Genomic DNA, 13900 nt, shown 5'->3' on the forward strand with positions numbered 1-13900 from the left:
CAGTGCTATCTGCACCCGTGTGTGGACATCTGTACCATATTGAGCCTGATTAGGAGACGGACGCAGCGATGATGTCTGACACAATGGAGCACAGGTTTTTTTTTATGTGTGAGTGGTACGGTGCATGTGTATGTATAGATTCGCTGGACAGATTTGGTCATATGGTATCAGAAATGTTAGGGACGGTAAATGGTAGGTAACGGGTTGGCTAAAAAGACGCAAGGAGATCTTATGGGAGTGTCAGACGCATGTTGCCGAAAGCAGTGTGTTCAGAAATTCTGGGGTCTATTTACTAAGTCTTGGATGGAGATAAAGTATCAGCCAATCAGCTCCTAACAACCATGTTACAGGCTGTGTTTTAAAAATGTCTCCAGCGACTTTATCTCCATCCAAGGCTTAGTAAATAGACCCCTCTGAGCCACTCAGATAGGAGGCCATACTCAGACAGGGAGACTGCACCGGCCATAGAGCAGTGCAACTGATGATGCATTTAAAGGCGCACTAAGCACTGGTTCAGTTATTGCACGTTCGGACACACAGATTTGCTCCAGGGAAGAACTTTGTAGAAGCATTAATATAAGACCCAATCAGCCCGCGGTAAAAGACCAAGCCGTGTCTATGTCTGTTTTAGAATCAGTCCCATAGGGTGAAACCCACATTGCTACTGTATATCTTACTGATCTGACTATGGGTGACAGATATAGCCTGTACCTGGACACCCTCGTGTGTGTCCTATCTACATAATATTGGGTTTCTGTGTAATACTTTACTGGATGTTGTCACGCATATTATTTGTAATCTTGTGGGATTCTTTGCCTTTTTTTTTCTCCTCTAGAGAGTTTTAGAAAATGATGAAAATGCTGATGATGCAATTGGTGATGAGGACTTCGAGGAGGATATTCCAAAAAGAAAGAACCGGAGCAGGGGACGGGTGAGAAGGCAGCTGCTTTGTGGGAGCACATACTACAGCTTTAATAGCATGTCCGTGTGGGATTATCTGTAATTAGGTTATGACTAAATAATTATTACCAGATAAAGGTTTCCGAGAGGTCAGTTTGATAAGCCTAAGTGCATACAACGCATTGTTGTCATTTTCCTAGTATTTCTATGTATTGAATAGTAAAAGATGAATAATAATAATCACATTACTTATATAATTTGAGTTGAGCTTGCACCCGGAGCTATTGTTATTGTCCCTACCCTTTAATACCCGTATCTTCTTTCAGAAACCTATTGTCAACCCCTTCTATGTATGATGAGCAGCTAACTTAGGGGCCTGTATATATACTGTATATTCCCCTGTTCTAGGCACAAATACTGCAGATCAGCCTTACAGCGTAATACAGAGCCAATAGCAATGTACAGCTGTTACCATATAAAAATGCGTCTCTCCCCGTCTGTAATGTATTTGCCACAATAACAGTTGGCCTGGGCTTAAGAATCCTAAGTAATAACCTCATGTGGCTATTCCATATCAGCGGCTGAAGCTGGCTGACCTCCCCCAGTCAGTGACAGACAGTGTTACAGGGACACAGCGAGCATGCGCCCAACATTATTAATATTTATGTACATTTAACTTCAAGTAGACATGCAAGAATGGGAATCCTATATAATAAAGGGCTTATGCTGTGCCTTACCTCTATAGGGGGGGATTAAAGTGTTTTGCGCTCTGGCGGCGACTAGATGGTATCCGACGGAGCAATGTAATTGATGTTCTGTTAGTGCGCACACAGCCGCGGGTGCTGACACTACTATTTTGTGCGGTTCCATCATTTTGACGGCCTGGTAACTAGTTTAGAATAAAATATATCGCTTAGAAATACATTAAGTGGGCGATTCAATTAGGTGTAAAGGGGGTAGTATGTGTACTGGGCTGGCACTATATACAGTTTGGGTAATCATTTTCAGATTGTAATGTAATATTGCATTTTATTGTTTGCATCTGTACACCAGCAATAATATAATCTACACCTCTGCATCACTTTAGAATAAGCAGTTATGGTAAAAATATTTACATTATAGCAAACACATAACCCTGTACACACTTATGTTCAAGTAATGTTCATACTGGTCAAATGGGCCTTACTTACCAACTGGACACAAGTGTTCTGCAGTGATTTTTGTTATTTGCACGCTACTATCATACCTCCCAACTTTTGCGTTAAGGAAAGAGGGACATTAATGCGCGCCTTTGTGGTGTGGCCTCGCGGTAAGGGTGTGTGGCCTCACTGCAAATGCAGCGATCGCAAACCACGCTCACCATTTTTGTCACTGTGGGGGCATGAGCAGCACTCAGTTAGCTACTGGCCATGCCCCCTGTCCCTCTCTGTCGGGGAATAGATGCTGTGCACATGCACACAGCATCTATTCACCGCTGCTCTGATCAGAGCAGCGAGTGACAAGTGGGGATCTCCCAACTGCCCCTCCCCCCCCCCCCACCCCACCCACCGGACACTGCAACCTGCGGGTGGGACAGCCCGTGAAAAACGGGAAACGGGACTGTCCCGCCAAAATTGAGACAGTTGGGAGGTATGTACTATTATAGGGTCCTCTTTGTAAGTCTTAAATTAGTCGGGGGTAGGCCACACAAGCTCACAGAATGGGATCACGAGTAGTGTGTGAAAGTCATCTGTCCTTCGTGCCTACACCCACAACCAGGGCGTGTGCGAGCGGTGCCGCCATCCATAGCTCAGGACCCTGAGGTATGCCCGTCGCTGCCACATGGCACCTGCATTTGCCTTGCATGGTGCCTGGAAGGACAGCCTGTGTAGCTCTGCTGCAGAGCTTCAGGCACGCACCCTGCTCTGCACTTACTAAGTTGCCCACTTTTGGTAGACCAAAATTCAAAGTAAAGTTCTAGTTAGCAGTCAGTTTTACTCCATGAATTCTGAGTCACATACACAGTACATAGAAGGCAGGAGAATTCAGCTTCTCCAGAAAGCCATTAGTATAAAGTTGAGAACTGTACTGTAAATATTGTTGGTGTATACAGTACATGGTAACTGGTGTGGTAAACGTTAAACAGTCAGTAAATATTTCGTGTCATTCCAGGCTCGTGGTGGAAGGAGGAGGAATGATACGTCTTTTGATGAGCATGACAAACCTTACGTATGTGACAGTAAGTAGCATTCTCCTGTTGCGTCACTATTTACTGTTGCGTTCTCCTGTTCCTGCGCAGCTTTGTACAGCTAAGTGGTCACAGCCTCACATTTGCTTTGTTTTGTTCCTGTACTTTATCTGGAGGCATAGTATCTCTGTATATTGTTTGTTTTGCCTTGTACATTGGAGAGATATGCGGTTATGTGACTGTCACTATACCGACGCTGGGATCCCGAAGGCTGCATAGCCACGACACCCACAGAGTGGGAATAGAACCTGTGGCGAGCCCGCAAGGGGCTTCGTTGCGCTCGTGCCCCCGCGCGCCATCGGTATGGTGACCTGTGGCACACAAACCCAACCCATTGGAGAACATGTAAATCATTCTGCAAGCAATACATTGTCTGTGCTGCACATTAGTTTCAGGTTTCTTTTTGGTCTTTTAAAGTATAACTAACACAACATTTTAAATAAAGCAATATCAGATGTACAGTTTTGTTTTTACATTGCTATAAGATAGACCTATTACATATCCACATATGTGTATCCTGCTCTGGAGACGTTGTGTGCCATTTCCATAAAAACACCAAAATATGTTTTTCAACATGAAAGTTTTAGATCATTTCCATTAAGAAATTCTCTTAACTGTACAACTGATTATCTACTTATTTGTATGACTGGCATTTGCTTAAAATTACACCGAACAATGGGTCCTCTGTGGACCCAGTTCAAAAAAAAAAATGAAATCAGCATGTTTAAAATAAATACAAATTTCTCTGACGTCCTAGTGGATGCTGGGGACTCCGAAAGGACCATGGGGAATAGCGGCTCCGCAGGAGACTGGGCACAAAAGTAAAAGCTTTAAGACTACCTGGTGTGCACTGGCTCCTCCCCCTATAACCCTCCTCCAAGCCTCAGTTAGATTTTTGTGCCCGAACGAGAAGGGTGCATACTAAGGGGCTCTCCTGAGCTGCTTAGAGTAAAAGTTTAAAGTAGGTTTTTTATTTTCAGTGAGACCTGCTGGCAACAGGCTCACTGCACCGAGGGACTAAGGGGAGAAGAAGCGAACTCACCTGCGTGCAGAGTGGATTGGGCTTCTTAGGCTACTGGACATTAGCTCCAGAGGGACGATCACAGGCCCAGCCATGGATGGGTCCCAGAGCCGCGCCGCCGGCCCCCTTACAGAGCCAGAAGACTGAAGAGGTCCGGAAAATCGGCGGCAGAAGACGTCCTGTCTTCAATAAGGTAGCGCAAAGCACCGCAGCTGTGCGCCATTGCTCTCAGCACACTTCACACTCCGGTCACTGAGGGTGCAGGGCGCTGGGGGGGGGGCGCCCTGAGACGCAATAAAAACACCTTATATGGCAAAAAATACATCACATATAGCTCCTGGGCTATATGGATGCATTTAACCCCTGCCAATTTTTCCTTAAAAAAGCGGGAGAAAGGCCGCCGAGAAGGGGGCGGAGCCTATCTCCTCAGCACACTGGCGCCATTTTTTCCTCACAGCTCCGTTGGAGGGAAGCTCCCTGACTCTCCCCTGCAGTCCTGCACTACAGAAACAGGGTAAAACAAGAGAGGGGGGGGCACTAATTTGGCAGATAAATCTATACAGCAGCTATATAAGGGAAAAACACTTATATAAGGTTATCCCTGTATATATATAGCGCTCTGGTGTGTGCTGGCAAACTCTCCCTCTGTCTCCCCAAAGGGCTAGTGGGGTCCTGTCCTCTATCAGAGCATTCCCTGTGTGTGTGCTGTGTGTCGGTACGTTGTGTCGACATGTATGAGGAGGAAAATGGTATGGAGGCGGAGCAATTGCCTGTATTAGTGATGTCACCCCCTAGGGAGTCGACACCTGACTGGATGGTCTTATGGAAGGAATTACGTGATAGTGTCAGCACTTTACAAAAGACTGTTGACGACATGAGACAGCCGGCAAATCAGTTAATACCTGTACAGGCGTCTCAAACACCGTCAGGGGCTCTAAAGCGCCCGTTACCTCAGGTGGTCGACACAGACCCAGACACGGACACTGACTCCAGTGTCGACGGTGAGGAAACAAACGTATTTTCCAGTAGGGCCACACGTTACATGATCACGGCAATGAAGGAGGTTTTGAACATTTCTGATACTACAAGTACCACAAAAAGGGTATTATGTGGGGTGTGAAAAAACTACCCGTAGTTTTTCCTGAATCAGATGAATTAAATGAGGTGTGTGATGAAGCGTGGGTTTCCCCCGATAAAAAACTGCTAATTTCTAAAAAATTATTGGCATTATACCCTTTCCCGCCAGAGGTTAGGGCGCGTTGGGAAACACCCCCTAGGGTAGATAAGGCGCTCACACGCTTATCAAAACAAGTGGCATTACCGTCTCCTGATACGGCCGCCCTCAAGGAACCAGCTGATAGGAAGCTGGAAAATATCCTTAAAAGTATATACACACATACTGGTATTATACTGCGACCAGCAATCGCCTCAGCCTGGATGTGCAGTGCTGGGGTGGCTTGGTCGGATTCCCTGACTGAAAATATTGATACCCTGGACAGGGACAATATATTATTGACTATAGAGCATTTAAAGGGTGCATTTCTATATATGAGAGATGCACAGAGGGATATTTGCACTCTGGCATCAAGAGTAAGTGCGCTGTCCATTTCTGCCAGAAGAGGGTTATGGACGCGACAGTGGTCAGGTGATGCGGATTCCAAACGGCATATGGAAGTATTGCCGTATAAAGGGGAGGAGTTATTTGGGGTCGGTCTATCGGACCTGGTGGCCACGGCAACGGCTGGGAAATCCACCTTTTTACCCCAGGTCACCTCTTAGCAGAAAAAGACACCGTCTTTTCAGGCTCAGTCCTTTCGTCCCCATAAGGGCAAGCGGGCAAAAGGCCACTCGTATCTGCCCCGGGGCAGAGGAAGGGGAAAAAGACTGCAGCAGACAGCCTCTTCCCAGGAACAGAAGCCCTCCCCCGCTTCTGCCAAGTCCTCAGCATGACGCTGGGGCCTTACAAGCGGACTCAGGCACGGTGGGGGCCCGTCTCAAGAATTTCAGCGCGCAGTGGGCTCACTCGCAAGTGGACCCCTGGATCCTGCAGGTAGTATCTCAGGGGTACAAATTGGAATTCGAGACGTCTCCCCCTCGCCGGTTCCTGAAGTCTGCCTTACCAACGTCTCCCCCCGACAGGGAGGCGGTATTGGAAGCCATTCACAAGCTGTATTCCCAGCAGGTGATAATCAAGGTACCCCTCCTACAACAGGGAAAGGGGTATTATTCCACGCTGTTTGTGGTACCGAAGCCGGACGGCTCGGTGAGACCTATTTTAAATCTGAAATCCTTGAACACTTACATACAAAGGTTCAAATTCAAGATGGAATCACTCAGAGCAGTGATAGCGAACCTGGAAGAAGGGGACTATATGGTGTCTCTGGACATCAAGGATGCTTACCTCCATGTCCCAATTTGCCCTTCTCACCAAGGGTACCTCAGGTTTGTGGTACAGAACTGTCACTATCAGTTTCAGACGCTGCCGTTTGGATTGTCCACGGCACCCCGGGTCTTTACCAAGGTAATGGCCGAAATGATGATTCTTCTTCGAAGAAAAGGCGTCTTAATTATCCCTTACTTGGACGATCTCCTGATAAGGGCAAGGTCCAGAGAACAGTTAGAGGTCGGAGTAGCACTATCTCAAGTAGTACTACGACAGCACGGATGGATTCTAAATATTCCAAAATCGCAGCTGTTTCCGACGACACGTCTGCTGTTCCTAGGGATGATTCTGGACACAGTACAGAAAAAGGTGTTTCTCCCGGAGGAGAAAGCCAGGGAGTTATCCGACCTAGTCAGGAACCTCCTAAAACCAGGCCAGGTGTCAGTGCATCAATGCACAAGGGTCCTGGGAAAAATGGTGGCTTCTTACGAAGCGATTCCATTCGGCAGATTCCACGCAAGAACTTTTCAGTGGGATCTGCTGGACAAATGGTCCGGATCGCATCTTCAAATGCATCAGCGGATAACCCTGTCTCCAAGGACAAGGGTGTCTCTCCTGTGGTGGTTACAGAGTGCTCATCTTCTAGAGGGCCGCAGATTCGGCATTCAGGACTGGGTCCTGGTGACCACGGATGCCAGCCTGAGAGGCTGGGGAGCAGTCACACAGGGAAAAAATTTCCAGGGCTTGTGGTCAAGCATGGAAACGTCACTTCACATAAATATCCTGGAACTAAGGGCCATTTACAATGCCCTAAGTCAGGCAAGGCCTCTGCTTCAGGGTCAGCCGGTGCTGATCCAGTCGGACAACATCACGGCAGTCGCCCACGTAAACAGACAGGGCGGCACAAGAAGCAGGAGGGCAATGACGGAAGTTGCAAGGATTCTTCGCTGGGCGGAAAATCATGTGATAGCACTGTCAGCAGTGTTCATTCCGGGAGTGGACAACTGGGAAGCAGACTTCCTCAGCAGACACGATCTCCACCCGGGGGAGTGGGGACTTCACCCAGAAGTCTTCCACATGATTGTGAACCGTTGGGAAAAACCAAAGGTGGACATGATGGCGTCCCGCCTCAACAAAAAACTGGACAGATATTGCGCCAGGTCAAGGGACCCTCAGGCAATAGCTGTGGACGCTCTGGTAACACCGTGGGTGTACCAGTCAGTGTATGTGTTCCCTCCTCTGCCTCTCATACCCAAGGTACTGAGAATCATAAGAAGGAGAGGAGTAAGGACTATACTCGTGGCTCCGGATTGGCCAAGAAGGACTTGGTACCCGGAACTTCAAGAGATGCTCACGGAAGACCCGTGGCCTCTACCTCTAAGAAAGGACCTGCTCCAGCAGGGACCATGTCTGTTCCAAGACTTACCGCGGCTGCGTTTGACGGCATGGCGGTTGAACGCCGGATCCTGAAGGAAAAAGGCATTCCGGATGAAGTCATCCCTACCCTGATCAAAGCCAGGAAGGATGTAACTGTGCAACATTATCACCGTATTTGGCGTAAATATGTTGCGTGGTGTGAGGCCAGGAAGGCCCCTACAGAGGAATTTCAACTGGGTCGTTTCCTGCATTTCCTGCAAACAGGACTGTCTATGGGCCTAAAATTAGGGTCCATTAAGGTTCAAATTTCGGCCCTGTCAATATTCTTCCAAAAAGAACTAGCTTCAGTTCCTGAAGTTCAGACGTTTGTCAAGGGGGTACTGCATATACAGCCTCCTTTTGTGCCTCCAGTGGCACCTTGGGATCTCAATGTAGTTTTGGGGTTCCTAAAATCACATTGGTTTGAACCACTTACCACTGTGGACTTAAAATATCTCACATGGAAAGTGGTAATGCTGTTAGCCCTGGCCTCAGCCAGGCGTGTCTCAGAATTGGCGGCTTTATCCTATAAAAGCCCTTAACTAATTTTTCATACGGACAGGGCAGAATTGAGGACTCGTCCTCAATTTCTCCCTAAGGTGGTTTCAGCATTTCACTTAAACCAGCCTATTGTGGTGCCTGCGGCTACTAGGGACTTGGAGGATTCCAAGTTGCTGGACGTAGTCAGGGCCCTGAAAATATATGTTTCCAGGACGGCTGGAGTCAGAAAATCTGACTCGCTGTTTATCCTGTATGCACCCAACAAGCTGGGTGCTCCTGCTTCTAAGCAGACTATTGCTCGTTGGATTTGTAGTACAATTCAGCTTGCACATTCTGTGGCAGGCCTGCCACAGCCAAAATCTGTAAAAGCCCATTCCACACGGAAAGTGGGCTCATCTTGGGCGGCTGCCCGAGGGGTCTCGGCTTTACAACTTTGCCGAGCAGCTACTTGGTCAGGGGAAAACACGTTTGCTAAATTCTACAAATTTGATACCCTGGCTGAGGAGGACCTGGAGTTCTCTCATTCGGTGCTGCAGAGTCATCCGCACTCTCCCGCCCGTTTGGGAGCTTTGGTATAATCCCCATGGTCCTTTCGGAGTCCCCAGCATCCACTAGGACGTCAGAGAAAATAAGAATTTACTTACCGATAATTCTATTTCTCATAGTCCGTAGTGGATGCTGGGCGCCCTTCCCAAGTGCGGATTGTCTGCAATACTTGTACATAGTTATTGTTACAAAAAATCGGGTTATTATTGTTGTGAGCCATCTTTTCAGAGGCTCCTCTGTTATCATGCTGTTAACTGGGTTCAGATCACAAGTTGTACGGTGTGATTGGTGTGGCTGGTATGAGTCTTACCCGGGATTCAAAATCCTTCCTTATTGTGTACGCTCGTCCGGGCACAGTATCCTAACTGAGGCTTGGAGGAGGGTCATAGGGGGAGGAGCCAGTGCACACCAGGTAGTCTTAAAGCTTTTACTTTTGTGCCCAGTCTCCTGCGGAGCCGCTATTCCCCATGGTCCTTTCGGAGTCCCCAGCATCCACTACGGACTATGAGAAATAGAATTATCGGTAAGTAAATTCTTATTTACTGTGTGTCTTTTATGTCCATTTTTCCCAAATCCAAAAAAAATAATAGAAATCTGAAAATTCCAAAGTTGTAAAGTTACAATGGCTCCTCCGTACAGCTGTAATCTGCATATCTGTATATGAATGAGTATTATTATTATAATACCTTTATTTATATGGCACCACAAGGGTTCTACAGCACCTAATAAAGTACATCAACAAATGAGCAAAACTAGAAAACAGCGACTAACAGTACAAGACAATGCAGGACAGGTACATTGTATATAAATACTCCTGCATCTACAGACATGACAATGAAATAAGCATCGAGAAGTCAGAAACTGAGGGTTCGGTGTCATAGTATGGAGTAGACGATAGTCTAAGAAAGAGAAGGAAAAGTACGTGAGGGGAGAGGGCCCTGCTTGTGAGAGCTTACATTCTAAAGGGGAGGGGCAGACGGACAGGGGTTACACAGATGTAGTAGACAGTGAGCGTGGGACAGAGGGTTAGGATGAAAGATGGCTGGGATTGATGAAGAAGTGGGTCATAAGACCCCGTTTGAAGAAGTGGAGAGTCTGATGGGGAGAGGTAAAGAATTCTAGAGGTAGGGAGCAGCAGGTGCAAAATCTTGGAGGTGGTAGTGGGAAGGAGTAATCAGTAGGCAGGAGAGGCAGCAGGCATTGTATATCCTACGTTTCTTTCCTGCTTGTTCATACTGATGTCCTCTCTTTCTTGGTGCTAATTTCCTTGTGCCATTCACAGCTAATGTTATTGTCTGGAATTTCAAAGATGATTGGCCTTATTTCCCATCCATACCATCACTCCATTTTCTTTTAGAAGCACCAAATTTGGTAGCACATGGCAAATGTACTGACAAGTATAGCTGATTTCAATACTATTGTCCTGATAACTCATCATATGTGAGAGTGGACAGACCCTCCATGGTGACACAGAATGGATGAAGTCCATGTGAATGTCGACATGTCCATATACAGAAATGTTAGTTCTAAAGTTAGGGTTGGGCTAAAATAGTGAAAAACGCTTTGTCAACATTTTTATTGTTGACATTATGAACATTGTTGTACGTTGACATATTACATGCCAACATAACATCCATGTCAACATTCTGATAGAAGACCTACAGATAAATCTTTATACATCCAGTCTCAATAGGCCATGCAGCGCGAGATGCCTGGTGTGAGTGAGCAGCCAGGTCCCGTGCAATTCTGCTGACGTCCGGCGTCTTTTTTTTGCCGAAAATGCAACTTAAGGCCCATACACATTAGACGATGTCGCTCTGTGAGCGACATCGTCTAACGTTTCCCCCTCCCAGGCCGCCCGGTCGGCGGCCGCCTGTACACACTGAGCGATATGACCGCTCATATCGCTCATTGACGTCACGCCCCCGCCAGCCCTGCATGAAGGTTGTGGACGACAGTCCACATCCTTCATGCATGCCCTACCGACAGCGACGATCGTTGCCGACCCGCGGGGCCGCGCATCGGTCGTCGCTGGCGGCATACACACTTAACGATAAAATGAGCGACGTCGCTCAAGGAGGGGGGAAATGAGCGACGTCGCTCATTTTATCGTTAAGTGTGTATGGACCTTTAGTCACAGCACAATGCAACTAGGACGCACAAGGAGACTGTACGGATTAATGTGATATATGACACTTGTACATCTGTGTGTGACGGAGTCTGTATATGGAGCAGAACAGAACTTGTATTGGAAAAAAAGCTGTACCTACTACATTGTAGCACTTCGTGGACTCGGAGACTGTCACACACAGATATACAAGTGTCAAATCAAATTAATTAGTGCAGCCTCCTGCTGCATCCTAGTCGCATTGTGGTGCAACTAAGACATATTTCTCTTACGTCGTAGAGGATGCTGGGGTCCACGTTAGTACCATGGGGATATAGATGGGTCCACTAGGAGCCATTGGCACTTTAAGAGTTTGAGAGTGTGAGCTGGCTCCTCCCTCTATGCCCCTCCTACCAGACTCAGTTTAGAAAATGTGCCTGGAGGAGCCAGTCACATCTAGGGGAGCTCTCCAGAGTTTCTCTACTAAAAGTTTTTATAGAGTTTATTATTTTACAGGGAGGCTGCTGGCAACAGCCAGCCTCCCTGATTCGTGGGACTAAGGGGGGGAATAGTGTCCGCCCTGCGGGGTCTGGGCCACTATCTCCGCTGACAGGACACTGAGCTCCTGAGGGTGCTGATCGTTAGCCGCTCCAGGCGACCACTCACTCCCGCAGCACGCCGCCACCCCCTTACAGAGCCAGAAAACATCGGTGGCGAGTGAGTCATCGCCCCCCCCCCCTGGCAAGCAGAGAGCCGGTGTGAAAATGGCAGCAACAGGGTAGGGAGCGCAGTACTAACTGCGCTCCGGGGCTCAGCGGCACTGTGAGGGGCGCCCTGAGCCAGCGCCTATACCCTAAACTGGTCAGCAAGCCTGTCAGGGTCCCCGGATCGCTGCCAGCAGAAATCCTCAGGCCAGTATAATACAATGAAGAGCTGGAAGCAGCGCCATGTTCGGGGGCGGAGCTTCTCCTCAGAGCGGACCCAACAGCGTTCAGCACCATTTTCCTGCCTGCAGTTCCTGTGCAACAGACGCTGACAGGAAGAGCTGTCCCTCCAAGCAACTCCAGCTATCCTGTGCGGTACCAGGGGGTTGTAAGGGAGGGGGAGGGAGGCTGTGTAAAGTCTGTGTAGTCTATTAAGGTACACAGACAGCGCTGGTAGTTTCATTAGTTCTATCTCAAAAAGCGCTGTGTGTGGGTTGGCTCCAATCTCTGTCTCTCTCTGTGACATACTTGGGGGGAAACGGTGTTTGACATTTCCGTGTGTGTGTGTGTGTGTGTGTGTGTGTGTGTGTGTGTGTGTGTGTGTGTGTGTGTGTTGTTTAATATCTCACATAGCCATGTCTAGGGACTCTGTGTCATATGCTGCAGAAGATGTTTTCTCTCAGGAGGGATCCATTCCATGTACACAGGATTGTAATGCTTTGTCTCAGATGCCTATTGTTGAACCTGAGTTGTTAACTTCTATCAAAGGAATGATCTCCCAGATCCCTAATAGGGCAGCTAATACTGAGACTGAAACTCAGGTGTTGAATGGTCAAGCTCTGTCCCTATTCCTGCAAAATCCCCTAGCATGTTCCCACAGAAACGTGCACTTGCCCAAATTATGCAAGATGACACGGATACCGATTCTGATACTACAGACTGTGATGGGGATGTGCTGAGGGGGGCGGCATCCCTTGCTAAGGGGGTGCAGCTCATGATTGAGGCCATTAGAGATGTGTTAAATATTACTGACACAACACCTGAGCAGGTTGAGGAGGCTTACTTCACAGATAATAAGAAAGCCTCGCTAACCTTCCCTGCGTCTAAAGAATTAAACGCTATATTTGAAAAATCCTGGGAAAACCCGAAGAAAAAAAATCTAGATCCCAAAAAGAGTTCTGGTTGCTTTTCCCTTCCCTGGGGAAGATGGGAAAAAATTGGAAAACCCACCAACTGTTGACTCATCTGTCTCCAGACTGTCTAAAAAGGTGGTTTTACTTGTCCCTGGTTCTACTGCGTTAAAAGAACCGGCTGATCGTAAGATTGACACTACGCTCAAATCCATTTACACTGCTTCAGGAGTGGCGTTAAGGCCTACTATTGCCTGTGCATGGATTTTTAAAGCCATAGTAAAGTGGTCGGGCATATTACTAGAGTATTTAGATACAATGGATAGAAGTGACATTGAATTGTTTTTACGTAACATACAGGATTCTGCAGGGTTCATGGTGGAATCCATGAAGGACCTGGGTACGCTGACTGCACGGATATCTTCAATGTCTGTCTCAGCCCGCAGGGGACTCTGGCTACGCCAATGGTCTGCAGATGCGGAATCCAGGAGAAGTGTGGAGAACCTACCATACACAGGCCAGGCTCTATTTGGGGAAGCGTTGGATTCGTGGATTTCCACGTCAACCGCGGGTAAGTCACCTTTTCTTCTTTCTGCTACTCCTTCTAGCTGTGCCGCAGTCCTTTCGGACCGCTAAGACAAAAAAGCCCAAGCCTTCTATCACTTTCTTTAGAGGAGGTCGGGCAAAATACAAAAAGCCTGCACCCGCAGGCTTCCAGCACCAGAGACCTGCTTCTGGTCCCTCAAAATCATCAGCATGACGGTGGACCTCAAAGCTAGTTGGGTGCGAGACTCAGATGTTTCAGACACATCTGGGTGTCATTCGGCCTGGATCCCTGGGTACAGGATATTGTGGCCAGGGGTGCAGACTGGAGTTTCAAGAACTCCCGCCTCACCGATTCTTTAAATCAGGCTTGCCAGCTTTGCTGACAGACAGGGCTATCCTACAGGAAGCCATCCTAAAAT

General features: G+C 47.7%; 1 protein-coding gene across 8 annotated transcripts in view; it reads left to right on the plus strand.

Annotated features, from left to right (window-relative positions):
* The window catches only part of DPF3 (double PHD fingers 3), a 496528-nt gene that overhangs the window by 369079 nt on the left and 113549 nt on the right, over positions 1-13900 (plus strand). For all 8 annotated transcript variants that reach the window (XR_010190465.1, XM_063947686.1, XM_063947687.1 and 5 more), the window contains exons 5-6: positions 836-931; positions 3052-3118. Coding sequence is in view for 7 of the 8 variants with exons in the window: in XM_063947686.1 (XP_063803756.1) it covers positions 836-931; positions 3052-3118 (163 nt within the window). In the remaining variant the exon portion in view is untranslated. The remainder of the gene's footprint in view (positions 1-835; positions 932-3051; positions 3119-13900) is intronic.

The sequence above is a fragment of the Pseudophryne corroboree genome, chromosome 12 (genome assembly GCF_028390025.1).
Source record: "Pseudophryne corroboree isolate aPseCor3 chromosome 12, aPseCor3.hap2, whole genome shotgun sequence".
Taxonomy (NCBI): Eukaryota; Metazoa; Chordata; class Amphibia; order Anura; family Myobatrachidae; genus Pseudophryne; species Pseudophryne corroboree.